General features: G+C 43.4%; 1 protein-coding gene across 1 annotated transcript in view; it reads right to left on the reverse strand.

Moving 5' to 3' along the window:
* CRYL1 (crystallin lambda 1) overlaps positions 1-17,692 on the reverse strand; it is a 640,631-nt gene that overhangs the window by 89,007 nt on the left and 533,932 nt on the right. Inside the window, exons 5-6 of the mRNA XM_085621561.1 lie at positions 9,949-10,143; positions 42-147 (exon numbers count right to left, since the gene is read on the reverse strand). Coding sequence (XP_085477687.1) covers positions 42-147; positions 9,949-10,143 — 301 coding nt within the window. The remainder of the gene's footprint in view (positions 1-41; positions 148-9,948; positions 10,144-17,692) is intronic.

Below are 17,692 nucleotides of genomic sequence, written 5' to 3' on the forward strand. Positions count from 1 at the left end.
AAAATGTCAATTCTAGTAGAAAACAAAAGCATGCATTTTACCTTCTCCGTTGAGATGTGCGGTTTCCAGAGGACCAAGAAAAGCGTACCGCATTCCAAGACCCTCAGACATCACCACATCTATATCCGTTGGAGACATCACACCATCCTAAACAATTGGAGGATAGGGAAAATATTTCCACTGAATAGTTGAGTACAACAGACTCTTTTTAAAACAAAATCAACATGAGTGAAAAAGATGCGCTGCTTTGGGGAAAAGAGGCAAAGTGAATAAAAGGCCTGGAGGGAGCTCAGGTGCTTGTTTAATGCTAGCTGCAGCAACCAGGGAAGGTGATGGATATGAAGTGATAAATATGAATGTAGTGCAGAACCTATAGCACAGACAGCCAGAAGCAATCAGCAGAGACTGGAGTCAGAAAAATACTGAGAACTTAAACAACACTTTCCTCATCTTGCTTGGAAAATGCCTTTTTTAGAAAAAGTGTGGAAGTCGCAGTGAGGCATTAATCATTAACAACAATCGTCCACTCCATCAGAGGGTGTCAGCAATTTTAAAGCTTGCACCAACATTTGTGCACACTATATATGCAGAGGAAGTGTTGTACAACATGCCTTTGATAGACAAACAACTTCTAGCCGGACTCAACAGTGAAGCACAAGTCCGTTATAAAATCATTGTAATTCATAAGCAACTGGGATGAGGCCTGCAATGACAAATTCCAAGACAGAGAATTCTCATACTGAGATAAACCGGTACTCAGTGGATTTCACTGCACAAAGAGACACCAAAGTAAGGACAATATAGAGTCTATTGATGTTACCACCTGCTACACATTAGAGCTTTCAAGACAGAGCATAAAAGCCAGGCTTTCAACTATAAATAAAATCCTGACAGAGCTAGAAATAACTGGCTAATACAATTGGTTTTTAGTTTCTGTTTCATAACCACAGGGCCACTTTAACAGTGGTATTTTTTTAGTGATTTTCAGGTTTTATTTAAACATACGTTAATGTCTTATGAGCAAAAAAAAAAACATGACTCACTCATAATAAAGTTACTTCAGCAAAGTTGTGTTTTTTTAAATCCCAAGACTCTATATTTCACTGTTCCCAACCCACTGTCAGGCAGGCCAAGTGCAGCGGGGTTGACTGCAAGTTCCGGTCTGTAGCCAGGCCATTTGTCCAACTTGATGTGCATCCCTGTGTGAAGCCTCCAGCCGGGGTTATCTGCAAGTACCAACTAGGTCATATGCCCAAAAGCTCTTGCACATGCTCTGCCGTCATTTCCAATGCAGGTTTTCATATGGGCCAGCCAAAGTGGGTGGTGACCACATCATAGGTCACGGGCCCAACCTTCATGTGGCCAGCTCCTCCTGCTCCTCGCCTTCAGCAGTGCACAAAGCATGCTAGCCAGAGCACAGCCAAACCCCTGATGCGAACTGCACTCGGCCAGGCTCAGCACCCAACCTTACTATGAATCCACAGCTTGAGTCACATGGACATCAGCCGTGCAAATTGTGCCTTGGCTACAGGGCCTGCCATGCGGCTGGTCAGCGTGTGTAATATTACCTTGGCACCCCATCGCTGTTGCTCTAGTGTGTGTAGAAGGGACCGGTCCGAGTGCCTGGTCCACAACCCATCATGCATCTAGTGTCGACTGCACACACCATTTGGCTATGTGCAGCTAGCACTGGCCACAAAAACCAGCCACTGCACCCAACTCACATGCACCTAACCTCTCACTACGCAAGCCCTTCGACGGAAGAGAGAGACAGTGGTTGCACCAGTCATTGCACCAGCCCCACCTGTGCATGGTGTTTGCCCTTGTGCAGTGATCTCTAATCACATGCAATATGTCTAGGCCAGAGGGCCCAGTAGATGCCAAGACCCTCCACCCCTAAACTACATCCTGTTTGTGTGCAGGATCTGATAGTCTACAGCCTGAAACAAATATTTCAAAAGTTTGTTAATATTAAAAATTGCAGATCTGCGGACTTGAATTGGCAAATTCAAAACGTCTACTCATAGGATCTGGAAATGCATGGGTGCTACTGTGAATAATGCAAGAAAACATGCGGTTTTTAATTTTGGTGGTCAGGATCCGCCCCTGGAAAAACTACTCATTGCAGAAGCGGTTGTGCACATAATGTTCTACCAGATTCGGTGCAAAATGATCACGTGCTAAATAGGAATGTTAAGATCATAGGGAATTCTTAACATTTGTCAAGATAATGGTTACTTAACTTGGTCAGTTTTCATTAACTCAACCCAAGTGGGTAAAATAGACGTCCAAGTTAGTATAAATATATTACAATTGGATGGGGCTGGTGGAGACGATAGCTGGCACGGCTCATTCCACTACAATTTACTTATCTACACACATAATGAATGTATCCTTGTGTAACGCAACTGGTGCTCATCCAAACTGCTCTGATACCTTCGGGTCTAGTTCGCGCTATATAAAACTCAAAAACAAAAAGATGGCCTCATTCTAAATGCATCTTATTTCCCTAGCAAAGACCGCAGCCCTTTCATTTTCAGTCACCACGTGAAATAATTTAGTAGGAGCCAGAACAAATTAAAGCAGCTTCACTAATTTTAACTTCTATTAAAAACCTGCCAGTTTCTTTGCTTATCGTTTTTCTACCTTAAGAGGTCGTAGATAACCTCATTTGATCTCTTGGCTGCCAACTGCCCGGCACTGGTTAACTGGCAGTAGAGTGGCATTTTTGTAGGTAATCATTTAATTACATGCAGTGGTGCACCCCACCCATTGGAACCTGCGGCTTGTGCTTAGGTATACTGGCATTCACCCTAATTTTCCACATCCAGCGCACAAAGTAAAACACATATCCTGATACAGATTTACTACAAACGTGCCTTGGGATACTGTAAGCCACATGCACAATCCACGTGGAAGCAGAAGACAGGCATCTTCTATGTTTGGTGTTCAGGTAGAAATAATTTACTTTTCCAAACGTAAGGGCATAATGTACTTTGAACTGAATCTTAGGACATTGAAGCACATAAAGGCTCTTTTTAGACCTGAGGAAATTGTAAGGGAAGCCATAAAAGGACAGTAAACAAAGAAGTACAAAATATAGTAATCTGATAGGGCAAGTAATAAACTGAAGTTGGGACACCAAGACTGATTAGAAATATGAATAAAATATACTAGATAGGAAGATCTAGCTTGCAATAGAACAGAGGCGATTTCAACAACAGTTAAAGAATTTATGAGAATATAAGCGGAGGACATCTTCACTAGGCCTATCAGCGATGCAGACACAAAATTCACAGTGGGTGTATATGGAAAACCAGCATCTGACACACTAAACTAATTCATGCTTCTGGTAATTCATATTGAATTTTTAAGACCTGTGTGCAGCCCAGCTTATTAAATTAGACAGCTTTTGCTTGGTTGAATTAATATACATAAAACAAATTGAAATGATACAACACTAATAATATTAGTAGATCTGAATGCGTTTCATTTAACATAAGTAGCTTTCAGTACAGAAAAGGTTGGAGCCCCCTGTTTAATAAACGTTTTTCAATAAACATTTCCCTTTTTGAAAAACACCCATTCAAGTTAACGTTGGTTAAATAAACATGAACTATCAGAAATACATAAAGGGTAAGTGTATTATGGTCCTGCATTGCCAGCTCTAGGCCTGGTGCGATTTGCAAACTACTTGGACACCAGCCTTGTGGGTTTATAATGTCACCAGAACTCTTAGGCCTTAATCATGAGTTGTGCAGAGCAGATTTATTGCATGTTTTTTGGGTTAAACCTGCTACTTACAATTACTATGTACTGTTAAAATCGGACCCAGTGAAATTGGGTGCAGCACTACAATTCCTGTCACAAGTAGCAGTTGGGATTATCATCATCAAAAACAACCTTCTTAGAGCAAGTAGTGAATCATTAATATTTTTATAAAATAATCTATAAAACCATATTGTCTAATGTGTTTGAAGACACCTCAAATTAATTTTGAACTAGTTATGAAGTTTTTTTTTTTACCTTTAACAAATAAACACATTCATCCAGGAACTCTGACACACCAGCCTCAACTAAATCATTCCAGCTGAAAAACTATATAATATATATATTTTGCAAACAATTTCTCTTAAATTCTTCAACACAGCACCATGGCTGAAGCACCGGCTCTGCGTCACTTCTGTCTCGGAAAGCTTAATTTTATAATTCTACAGCTACAATTGCAGTTACAAGGCCAGCAACAGGACAAAGTGCACAGGTACCCAATAGAATATGTTATTACAAAAGCATCACTATGAGGAGGACACCATACTCACCCTGGATGCAACTGTGACTGCTTTACAGCCCAATATTGGAATAAGGACTGCCATTCTACTGCTCTTACAAATGTTGGCAGTGCTACATTTATTGCTACCGGTGGATTTCAAGCTCCAATGGGAAATGTTCATGCCATGGGACAGCCCGTCTTTACTAAGGTTGTAAAACAAGTAATGGGTAAGGGTGGGCGGAATGTGCGAAAGTGCCTTTTGCAAAATATCGCGAAACGGCAAACAATCTCCGCGATCACGCGAAATTTCGCGTGATCGCGGAGATTTTTGTGTGCTGATTAATGCGTTACTGAATTTTACCTTCAACTCGGGCACCTGCTTTATTCATATCTGTAAGACTTATAAAGCAGGAGCCCGAGTTGAAGGTCAAATACAAGTGCTTCCTGTTGGGGTTTCATTTTTGTGAAAGGAGCATTGTACCAGAATGAATCCTGCCCTGCATATTTACCCAAGAAGATGCCACCGTTTTGTGCAATACCTCTACTCAACTGGAGTACTTTCTACTGGCTAATCAGTAAGTGCTACCTCGTTGGGTAAATGTATAGTGCTTTTCCTACACCACAGCTGCGTAAAGGGCCAGAAGAGTTTTCTACAGCGACCATGTGTGTCTGTACGTTGCCACAGTGCCGACGGGCGCCGGGGTCCCTCGAGTGAGCTGTCCATCATAGTGGGGGAAAGGGAGGGAAGACGATGCACACCGCTGGGGTGGGGGTTGTGGGGCCAAACGGGAGGGGCTTCCATGCAGTTCACATGCCTCTTGTTTATAAAGGGCCAGACATGGATCAGAGCAGCAGATGAGGAGACAGAACCTCCTGGTGTCAGGAACTACACGGGAATTGCCCTCGAGAAACTCATGGATGCACAGAGCTCCATCAAGGATGACAGCAAGTAGTAGATATGGGGAGAAAGCACACCTGCCTAGGCGACAATTTCCGTTCCCTCGCGGATCGCGGAAGTTTCGAAATTTTCGCGTTCCGCACGGATCGCGAAAATGTCAAATTTTTGCAATTTCCGCGAGCGGAACGGAAATTGTCGCCCACCATTAGTAATGGGTGCCCTACACCAGCTTGCACCACAATACACTGTTTTCTGTACTGAGAATGAAATAGTGAATTTGAAGGTTTATGCTCTTGCCGGATTCACTAACATTATAGAAGACCTGGGCAATACTCATGTGGCACTTATACCACCCAGAGCAGTAGAACATATTGCAGAAACAGGAAAATGCAGCATACCATAAATTAATAAGTGCCCATTTCCCAGGATCTGCACATAATTCTATGATCTTAAGAAATAGCCAGATTCAATATACCATGTCAAGCTATCTCTCACCAAGGACAATGTTGTTAGGTGAGCATACATTCACAAAGAATTTCTGATTTTTCAATTGAAGGAATGCTTACTATATGTACAACATTTTCAAAATTGACCTTTTTGCTTTATCCCATTGTAGGTGACACTGCTCAGCCATTATTTGAATAGTTTATAACACCAATTCATGACCTCATCACTCAATCTCAACGTATACATAATGAGGCATACTTTAGGACAAGAAACGTAACTGAGTATGCATTTGGACTTTTAAAGGCTTGCTTTCGATGTCTCCATTATAGTCGTTGGGTGCATTTGCATATAAACCAAAGAGAATGAGTAAGATTGCTGCATGCTGGGTAATGTGGCTATGCATCGAAATGTAGCCATACCTGAATCCTTCAACCTGCCAGAAGATAGCTCAAGTGATGAAGGTGGCAATAAAGATTATTTACAGTCTCGGCAACAGTGGGGCCAAAATGCTTCAGCAATTAAAGATTTACCCGTTAAAACTACTTTTTATGTTTATTATGTATACTTTAAAAATAAATTTCTAAATACATTTATGTATATAAACATTACGCTACACAATAATTCAAAATAATGTTTTATGTTGAGCACCAACAAATTATATATGCTTTCCTTGCGTGAAAAATAAAAAACATACTGTTTTTGTCAATTAAATATAAGTGTTCGAAATTGTTACAATGACGTCTTAAGTTGCCTTAAGCAGTGAGTCACAGGACTCAGATAATTTGGATTTAGATCTTTTCCTTGGTCTCACTGGTGAAACTTGCTGTGACGTTTGCGAAGAGCAATGCTTGATTTGAGCCAGTGGTTTCCGATGGTCGGCACCGGCATTTACATAGTCAGCACCAGCACTAATGACAGCTGCCACATGGTGCCACTGTTTGTATAATTTAGAGATGAGCAGAACAACAGTGGTTTATTAATTCAATATACATTAAAAACAACTAATACCTGCCACCCAAACCATTCTTATAGCTTTGGAGGCCTAAAACAGTCTGCATTGTCACACTTGCAGTAGTCTGATGTTAGTGTAGGTACTGTCATTGGCAGCGCTGGCAGTGGCAATGGGTGGTGCAAGCTGAGGCCTGACGAGTGCCCAGGCACTTAACGGTTTAAAAAAAAATAAGGCACTGGTGAAGAGGAGGATGTGGTCGTGTAAGGAAGTGGTTAGTGTCATTCTTCATGCGGCACGGGTCATTAAAGCAAGCTCCCTCTGGAATTCCAGATAATCTAAAATTCTGGTATTTCCTCACAGTAGTGCAGGTTTTCCTCACAAAGTTGACTTGCAAAATCCTCTGTACATCCTCGTGTTAGTCCTCCCAGGGTTTCGGACCATGGCTCTGGCATGCAGAGCTAAACAGCATTACCTCCTCTAGAAGAGGGCAGCGCACTTGAAGCCCCCGTAATGTGACAAGGGGCATACAAGAGGAAGTGGAATCAAAGGGGTGCGAGGAAGGTGAGCACTAAAACAACACAGAGGGCTGGATTTGGTCTGCACAGGTCTGAAGTTGGCTTGCTGCCTGACAGTGCACGATATTTCGAAAACTTCACACACTCAATTTCTGAAGAATGAAAGAAAGCAAAATAGAGCAAGATGAACACCAAAGGTGTTATTACGAGTTTGACAGTCCGTGGACCACCATACTGGCGGCGTCGGTCTGTTCCGCCGTGAGTTCTACGGTCCGTCCACTGTATTACGAGTTGGAAGAGTTGGAAGTGTTGCCAGTGCATAGACCGTGGCTGGACAGCCAGCACACCACTGACTGTCAGGACGGTGGTCGGGGGAAGGCAGCCTCAATACGGAGAAGCAACACCGTCATTCATATTACGAGTTGGTTTTTCCACCAGCCTAACCGCCACGATCGGACGGCCGCCCAAAGGACGGAAGAAACAAAGGATTTGGTGTGCATACTCAGCCCTGTCCAGTTCTTCCCAGCAGATTTCACAGTGGATCCCTTTCTCCAGGTCACCCTACACAGGAGTATCTTCACCCGAGGAATAAGACCCAGACTGCGACGTTACACTGGTAAGTGCTCTTTCTACCATATACCCATTTCCGGGACTGCACACATATGGCTCGGACTCCGGCAATGGGTAGGTGATATTTTTCCATATGTATCATGCATATGTGTACATTCGACACACATGTAGTCGAAATTTACACACAGGCATCAATATGTATAGAAAACCATTGCCCACCACCACAAGACTGCTGCAGCCACAACGAGGGCCCCGCGGTCCACTCGTAATACAGCAAACGGTAGACCGCCAGCGCTGCATTCTTTGTGAGGTCTCAGCTGCGGTCCTTCAGTGGTCGGACTGCCAAACTCGTAATAAAGGCCCGAAGTCCCTTGGTCTAGTAAGACAAGACTCAGCATTTTTGGTCACCCTAGGCGTAGTTCCTGTAGTCGCGCTACACGCAGCTAAGCGAAGTGCACTTTACACTACGTCATGCTACGCGTGGCTACGCATGGGGTATGGCCCCATGCCAATGAGGGAATCTCTTTACCTCTGCGCGGGCGCCGTATTATGGACGCAGGAGCAAAGGCAAAGAAGCTGTCAGGAGGCAAACTGAAAGTATGCCACCAATAGGTGGTGCACTCAAAGTGCACCTCCTAGGGGGAGCCCTCTGGAGGGGAGAGAGGGTGTCCCATGGATCCCCCAGACATCTCCTTGCAGGCAGGTGCAGTCACTCACTGCACCCGTCTGCAAGGGGATCTCTAATTCCCCTTTAAAGTACTGGGCAGTTGCCACCTGCACAGTAAAACAATGAGGGGCTTTGAAGCAGCAGGTCTGTATTTCACTTGAATGCACTGCCCCAGGGCAGCACGATTTTGCAGCTGGCCTCAGGGCAGCACATTCACCATAATAGAGCGCACTTTCCCTGTTTGCACCCGGCATACATGTTTAAAGTTGTGCTGTGGTGCAAATAGGGAAAGTGCACCCTTATGATAATACGGCCCTGAAGCTTATAACTGGACACAATAGAGAGTCCCTGAGTTGAGGATGAAGACGGTGTGATTTTCTCAGGTGCCTGCCAGTTGGTCAAAAAGGTGTTGAGAATACAAGGTCATCCAATCCTTGGCCTATATGCCACAAAGAGCAATGGTCCCATTCTTCAGTTGTGATTCTGTACAATGTGTGTGAAGGAGGTACACAGTAGTCAACATATTGACATGGTGAAAGTAAAAGAAAATACAGTTTGTGAGGGTGGGTGGGTGCCGTGTGTGTTTGAGGGGTGGTGAAGTGAAAGAGTGCATTCAGGAGAAAGCGAAAAGAGGGTGCTGAAATGAAAGAGATATGATTCAAGATACATAGATGGACGAGATATGGAGAGAATAAGGGCCTACGTGTCGAACATAGAGTGAACATAGCGGAGTGTTTGAGAGACTGAAGACCACTACTTTTTCCACAGGCCTCAGTAATGTTTAATTTGCAGTCTCACAAATTCAGAATTTAAATATTTTCAATATCATTAACAACAAAATAATGGTTAATACTCATTGATCTTAAACAGCTAACAACTACTGACAGAGAATGGTATCGAAATCACAGATATGTAGTTTACTTGCTTAAGCCACATCCTTAACTATATAGGCCACACGCCCTTTATAGAACCCCCACCAACCCCACTTTTTTCATCCCAATTAAAGCCCTGCCACAAATACTTTGCAAAATGAACAGGGCCTTAGTAAGCAATGGCTCTCGCTACCTTTAGGACTTATCCCTGGACTGGTAACCTCAGGTCCCTGGCAATTCACCTCCAGAGTACCAACTAGGTCACAAAAAAGAAGCAGGTCCCTCCAGGTCATGGTATTCGTCCCAGGAACACATTTATACATTCTCAAGAGGAACACCAACCCATTTTCGGTTTAGGAAACATCGAAAAGTACGTTTATGAAATAACGTCAACATATTACATGGACGTACAGCTCCTGGAAGGCATTGGTAAGACCTCGACACACAGGGTTGCTGGCTTCTCAGTCACACTGCCTGTACACCTTTATTACTTACAGGCAACCTATTACACCTTCCTGTATACATGGAACTCATTTTCTCACTTTACATCACTTGCCGCATCCAACTGTCCCGTGTACTCACTTCATTTGGAAAATATACTCTGCTTTAGCTGGAAGGCAGCAAGTTTATAAAACAAATAAAGTATACAAATGAATAAATAAAACACATCTAAGCTTCTTTCGCTTAGAGACGTATGATTCCTAGTACTGGCCTAATCTTCAGCCATCTTACATTTTATGCTATAATGATGCTGTACCTTTACTAGCCTCCAGGCTTCGCTAATCACTGCATACTGGAGCCTATTCAGCACAAACCCATCAATGTCTTTCAGCAGCTTAACTGGGGACATGCCAATCTCCTTCATCAGAGCATAAGTTGTTTCAACTGTAGCAGGGTCTGTTTCGGGATGAGGCACCAGCTCGACCAGTGGCACATAGTAAGGTGGGTTTACCTGCATAGGTAGAAATACAGAAAACATGACTTAAGTCGTATATCACCAGTAGTCAATTATTATTGAATGTTAGCAAAAAAAATATCTTCTCTTTGTCACGCCCTTCAGAAATGAATTAAATATGATCATTCATGGAATCCTATTTTCTGATCTTAAAACTACAGATTACAGAAAAGGTCATCAAAGGCCACCATACCGTAGAGGTTTTGCGCATTTTATATTAAATGTGCATTATTAACAATGTGCAGAATAGTAATATACACTCGAATTTACACATGTATACTACTCATATGATGCTATTGCCTTGGAAACGATTTTGATATGACCTGTTAAAGTGTATTTTCTAGGCTTGTGCTAACTAAGATCAGCTAGGCCTCAACGTCATTTTGTTGAAAATCGATGTCTCGTCATGTAACATGTACTGTTTATTATTTCTGCTGCACGTAGCCAAGTAAGTTTGTTTATTTTTGAATGACCTTATTCTTAACGGCAACATGGGCTCACGTAGTGCTGCATTCATTCACAACAGGTCTATGTTGTTTTGGTTCTCAGCCCTCTCACAAGGATGTGCTTTACCAAGGGTGAGACAGCTCACTTTCTGTGCTGATGGAATTCTGTGTTCTGAACGTTAGTGCCGTGATTGAGCCTTCAACAATATTGCCATCTTGGCACTGCCAGGCTCCAACTCATTAAAAGAGGATTAAGAAAACCACATAAGAAGGAAGAGTAGTTTTAGAGAAGACCTAGCACCTCGCCCAGGATGTGCATTGTTGCAGGCCCAGGAGAGTACCAAATACCTTTGCAACATTTGTAGAGTTGAACATTTTCTATCAATATCACAACATTTGAAATCATTTGATTATTCAACGGTCAGCAAACGCATTTTATTTTCTGATCATATCCTCAGAGAATATGGTTATGTGACAGTTAGTCTCTTATTCTCTGACAGGTTTATAGGCTGTGAATCAAAATTGTGCCCATAGCCTCAGTGATAGACTTTATTATTGACTTTCATTTTCATGAACTGAATTTGCTAAGGGATGGTGCAACTATTTTACCTTCAGGAAGGACTAATTGTTGCCGCCACAGAAACATCTAATTGGACAGCTGCTCAGTTTTTCCATTCCTTCCCTCACTCAATTGTGCTACAAAAGTGCAGGAGACTAGCATTCTTCTCACTATCTATATTTTGGAACGACTTAAGCCTCATGGGGGATGTGGCCATGGAAGGTACCACATGAGTCACACTTTTACATAGTTGTCTAGTGTCTAGAGCTCCAAAATTACTGCCTAAGATCATCTGGTAAAATTTGCAACTAGAACATATCTGAGAGAAACTGCACACGGATGAGTTGGACATAGCCAGAATTCCGGGTTTCCACTGTCCTGTGCACCGCTACCAAGATGGTGGCACTCATGCTCCAGATGTCTGCCTCTCCCTGCCACTTGATTGCCCCTTGACTGCCAGTAGATGCCCGACTTGTTGCCTTGGTCTTGTACCTAATGGAACTGGGCAGCAGAAATGCATATGAACTCTCTACAAACACCAGAGGGCAGAAGATTGGCGTGTTGTTGAAACACGCAGCCTGAATCAGAAATGAGTGGGCCTCATCATTTAAGAGAGAAAAGCCCTTAGTATCAGATTGTAATTGTATTTATATAGCGCTTACTACCCCATACAAGGCGTCGATGAGTATAGGTGTCCTCTGTACCCTGGGTGGATCATCGTGGAGGTCTTCAGATAGTTCATTTAATTTTCTGGCCTCTGGCCCCACAATCCTTGGAGGTCCAACCACCATTGATGCATGTACAGTGGAGCACTGCAGGACATAGGAGTACTGGCGCTCCTATTATGTTTTGAGTCTAGCCCCATTGGTTTTCAGCACTGCATCCCACATTTTCACTAATTTGGGGATCAGGATTGCAATGGGGAAGATGCAGGGGGAGATGGAAAGAAAAACAAAATTTCAGGGCCACATTTTTGGAGCCTGACGAGAAGATTGGGATGCTATGGATAAAACGCAATTCTGTCTATATATGTTTTGCTTTATAAATGAGAGAAAGGACACAAGAAGGGTTAAAGCTGTAAGATAATTCTAATAATAATATGGAACAATCATAAGGATATTCTGCTTTATCTGTGTCCAATGTCGTGACATGTATGTGTTGTGTAGAATGTGATTGTTCTCTCAAATATGCTATGCTGTTATGCTCCTTGTTTTGGTTTTGTTTATGTATATGTTTTAAAAAAGTAGAGAGACCCCTTGTTGTAACCAAGGGAGTAGGGTACTCTTAGCAAGTTCAAATAATTTGTCCCCCAGAAAAAATATACAATATTATCTTCACCACTGGAAGATTAGAGTCTGTCTCCTATCTTTCAGCACCCACACTAGTATTAGTCCTAATACAGCACAATAATATTCATAGAAACCATCGAAACGCGTGGACGCAAATGTGGTGGACACAATCCTTGAGGGAATTCAGTGCTGTATTAGTGGATATTTGAATGTAACCAGGCTGAATTCTTAAATTAATCGCCCAGGATGTGTCATTGAAACGACAAAGTGTATTGTCTTTAGGATTTTCTTTTTCTTTCTCTCTTTCCCTTTTTCTATACTTAGGATTGTCTTATTGATTGTTCTATTGTATGTCATGGGATTTTCTGTATAAATTGTTTTTATGAAAGATAGATGCAGGAATTACATTTATAAAGCTAGGCACAAGAATTGCAAGGAATACTGTTTTTATGTAAATGTCTTTTAAATTACCTTGAACGAGGAATCATTCTTAATTCAATGAATTTATTTTAATAAAATATACGTTGAATATATAAAGGTGTACAATTGTGAATTTGAGTTTACGTTAATATTATTGTGCTGTGTAGTAGGACTAATACTAGGGTGGGTGTTGAAAGATAGGAGACAGACTCTAATCTTCCACTGGTGAAGATAATATTGTATATTTTTGCTGGGGGAGAAATTATTTGAATATGTTTATGTATATTCTGAACTCATGTGGAGCTCACAAAATCCATGTATATATCTTTGATAAAAAATGTTTTTTATTATAAAATACAAATATTTATATTGAGGAAAAATAAATTATAAATCGAACTTGCCTGATCTATGGTTCCTTAATATTGTAAACTTATTGGTCTTGTATTGATCTTACTGGAGAAGTTTATGTTTGTTTTGCTGTTTGTTTTGGAGAAAAAAACATTTAACTGCTGAAGAGTAGGCAGGGCTCAGAAGAGGGTACATCTCCCTCGTCACTGCTCTACAAAGTTCTCCAGCCATGACTTCCCAAATATCTTGAGCCGAATAATTCCATACTTTGTCTGGGTTAGGTGAATTATTGAGAGGAATTATTTTTCTCTAACTGTTAGTGTACTGGGTTGCAAGAAACCTGGGAGATGGAGCTGGTTTACTGTATTAATGGAATCAACCACTAGAAGGACTTGAGGCAACGTGGGGAATATGGATTAAAATCAATGCCCATTGAGTAAACGCTGCTGATAATGCGTAATGTTGCACAAAATTAGGTTTAGAACACCTCCACTCATTTTTTTTTTTAATGTAGATAAACAGGGATCATCTGTTATGAATTGATTGGAACACCGTAATTTGGTAATTGGGAAGGGATTCATTTTAAGGATATTCCACAATAGTTATTTAGATGTGGTCACACATCATTTTTATTAGTACATTACCTTGCAATATCGGGAAGGCTTTTCCCTCAGGTTCTGCATTACGACATCAACAATGTTACTGATATCAGAGTTTTGTCCCATGAGTATGACAGTATTGGTAAGAATATGGTGTGAAATAGGATCCTCTGGGCTGAGGGGAATTTAGTTAAGTACATAGGATCACACATGAGCTGAGGGCAATGAAATGATAAGCCACAGAAACTCTTAATTTTGCCCATTTGTGTAACTATGAGGTGTTCATGGAGAAACTAATACCAATGTCATTTGTGCAGTGGAGTGAAAAAAACATACATTGGTTACAACTCAGGGGTTTAACAAGCATTTGCAATGCAATAGGTCTCGCATTTACATTAGTTGGAGCTATTGACACTATAAATGACAATGCTTTTTTTGTTTTTCGAGGCATCAAGTAATCCTTATTACTACTGAAACTCCACCCATTGCATTTCACTTTGTTTTGTCGCTTGCCATTGGTGGAATCTGGCATTGCTGTTCTTATCTTGCTCATTATTGGCTGGTGGTCCGATACATCACTTCCTTTTTCTTCAGTTTCTGGAGGAAGCAGTATGGACCAACTACAGTTAACTTGCGCTGCTGGCTGATATCTTTTTGTTTAGGGACTACTTTATTTCTTTGCTGCTTGCAATTCCACATCTGGTAGCTTCCTGTCCCTACCCAAGCCTGTTTATTTATTAACATTTAATAGTAAATCACACTTAAATGATGCAGCCCACCCCAAGGCTCGAACCCTGTTTTCCTGTTCCAAAGTCGGCAGCGTTATATGTTGAGCCACCTCCTCGTACCGTTTGCTTCACTTGGTTTCAGATGCTAAATTTGTCAGTTTTAACCGTGTTTTTTTTAATTGTATCCATCTCCTCCTCCACCTGTATTATTTTTTTAATTTGTCTCTCGCCACCCTCCCTCCCTCCAAGATCGCTGTTTATGTTTAAATAATTAAATAATGCAGCCCAGCCCGGAGGCTCGAACCCTGTTCTCCAGCTCCAAAGTCAGCAGCGTGCGCAGCCTGCCTTCTTTATTGCGTCATGTTACAAGGCTGTGTACCTTGGTTTTTAGATCTCGCCTAGCGCACGCTGTCTGCACGGGCCAGTCGGCTCTCTGATTGGTTGGCAACTACCAACTAAGCTTTCTGATTGGTGAACCTTGTCAACCAATCAGAGAGCCAACTGGCGCGTGTAAATTCGCTGTCCCAAGGGCGTGTCGATGTTCAGCCTTCTGTTTAACGTTGACTCTGTGGCCCGGGGTGCTTGTCGACATCCAGCTGGTGCCTGGCGTAAGGTATGTGTCGCCTAAAGTGTGAGCTGCCCCTGGGGGTCGTCCCTTTAACGTTGTGCGCAAGTCGGCACCGCCGGAGATCTGCGGGGTGCCTACACTTCCCAGAACATTGCCTGCATTCAGCGCTGTGGGGGAGGCATCTGCCGAGATCGTAGAAGAAGTCACGCTATGAAGGGACCAGCTGTGAGGCATCGTGTGAGGGAGGCCGCGCCGCAACAAGATCGGCTGGGAAGTGTTGCCTGGCAATGGAAGACTCCGTGAAGCCGAGCGGGAGGGGCTGTCTCGCTCCTCACCCGGGCAGAGTCAGACAGGATCAACACACCCCGGAGAGATGTAACCGTTCTATCATGTTAGTAGTGTTCTTCAGGGGAAGGATTCAGGTTCACTGGCAGAACATTACGTTCTCCAATCGTCTTTCAGGCCACGTCTGAGGGAGGTTCATTGACAATGTTGTATTAGTGTTAATCCGTGTTAGTTAATGTCCCACTGGTTACAATTAAGGTAGTTTCGAAATATATATGCTGTGTAACTGGGACTATTTCAGGCCAGAACTGAGGAGCATTGGTGGAGTAGTGCGAGCTGGAACAATTAGATGTGTTCATCGTTGTTCGTGCCTGGAGTAAGGTAAATTGTCAGAACTAGGGTGGCTTGCGATTAGCTCTTTGGCATTTTCCTTACTGCCCTTGCGCCTTTTAGGCTGGCCTAAATGAAAATCCCGGTGATACACTCCCCTCTGGCTACGATGAAACTTCAAGGGGCGTGCACACACTCTTGGCACGAGACATAAGTCTCCGCGCATGCTATCATGCACGAAATGTGCATGGAATGACGTGCATTGAATGGCTAGTCCAGTGGCGCACTTTCTTGGGGCGGAGGGGACATGCAGTCGCTCCAGCGGCAGATGTGCTTGGGACGCACGTGGCCGTGCATGCTGTTCTGCATGATCACTGGATCACTACGTGCAGCGAGTGTATGAGAATCCAGTGACGTGCATGGTAGCTGCATGGGACTTGTCGGGTGTAGGCGGCTTGGGTGATGCAAGGAACTGGGGGATCCTCCAAGCCTGTCCCTGCAGGGACCCGTGGCATTGGTAATGTACAGACCTGCAGGAGGTTGCACCCGGCATGTGTTGGGGGCTGCACCATCCTTTTGAGGGGTGCCATGCACGTAGAATGTACCAACCTGCACCCATTCCCTAGGAGGCCATGCGGAATGTACCAACCTGCACCCACTCCCTAGGAGTTTTTGGAAACTAGACACCCGGGGGAATCCAGGATGGGGTGACTTGACTGCCTCCCACCAGGTTCTGTTACCCAGAATCCCTTGCAAACCTAAAGAATTGCCAAAAAAAAACACCTTTTCCCCACATTTCTCTGGTGGAAAGTTCTGGAATCTGCGTGGATCCACAAATTTCCACCCACCCCGTGTTCCCCAAAGTCTTCCGAGAAAAATGGTACCTCACTTGTGTGGGTCAGCCTAGTGCCCGCGACAGGAAACGGCGCAAATCGTAAGGTGGACACACCTCAATTTCGCTGTGAAAAATGACCCTTTTTTGGCAAAGTGCCTAGCTGTAGTTTTTGTTTTGAACCATAGCTCTGCCGGCACCTAGGGAAACCTAGCAAACCTATACATTTTTTTAAAACTAGACACCCAGGGGAATCCAGGATGGGGTGACTTGACTGCCTCCCACCAGGTTCTGCTACCCAGAATCCCTTGCAAACCTAAAAAATTGCCAAAAAAAACACATTTTCCCCACATTTCTGTGGTGGAAAGTTCTGGAATCTGCGTGGATCCACAAATTTCCACCCACCCCGTGTTCCCCAAAGTCTTCTGATAAAAATGGTACCTCACTTGTGTGGGTCGGCCTAGTGCCCACGACAGGAAACGGCGCAAAACGCATCGTGGACACACCTCAATTTCGCAGTGAAAAATGAACCTTTTTTGGCAAAGTGCCTAGCTGTAGTTTTTTAACCCTAGCTCTGCCGGCACCTAGGGGAACCTACCAAACCCACACATTTCTGAAAACTAGACACCCGGGGGATTCCAGGGAGGTATGGCTTGCGTGGATCCCCCAACGTTTCCTTACCCAGAATGCCCTGCAAACCTCAAATTTACCTGAAAAAAATCACCTTTTTCACACATTTTTGTGTGGGAAATATGTGGCATCACCGGGCTGACACAAATTTCCTACCACTCAGCGTTCCCCCGGGTCTCCCGATAAAAACGGTGCCTCACTCGTGTGGGAGGCCCAAGTACCCGCGACAGGCAAGGGTCCAAAACGTAGTGCACCTCAACAGGCAAGGGTCCTAAACGTAGTGCGCCTCGCTAGACAACAGGGAATTGTAAAAAAAAATAAAAAAAAAAATAATAGGGGTGGGGGCTGCCCGAAACGCCAATGCCCCCACCCTAAAACAAACTGAAAACAAATCCCTGGTGTATAGTGGGCTTTCTGCCCCCCCGAAGGGGCAGATTAGGGGCCAATGACCCATCTGCCCCCCGTGGGGGGGGGGCAGAAAGACTGTGATAATTGGGGGGTGGGGTGGGGGC

The sequence above is a fragment of the Triturus cristatus genome, chromosome 8 (assembly GCF_964204655.1).
Source record: "Triturus cristatus chromosome 8, aTriCri1.1, whole genome shotgun sequence".
In the NCBI taxonomy this organism is placed as follows: Eukaryota; Metazoa; Chordata; class Amphibia; order Caudata; family Salamandridae; genus Triturus; species Triturus cristatus.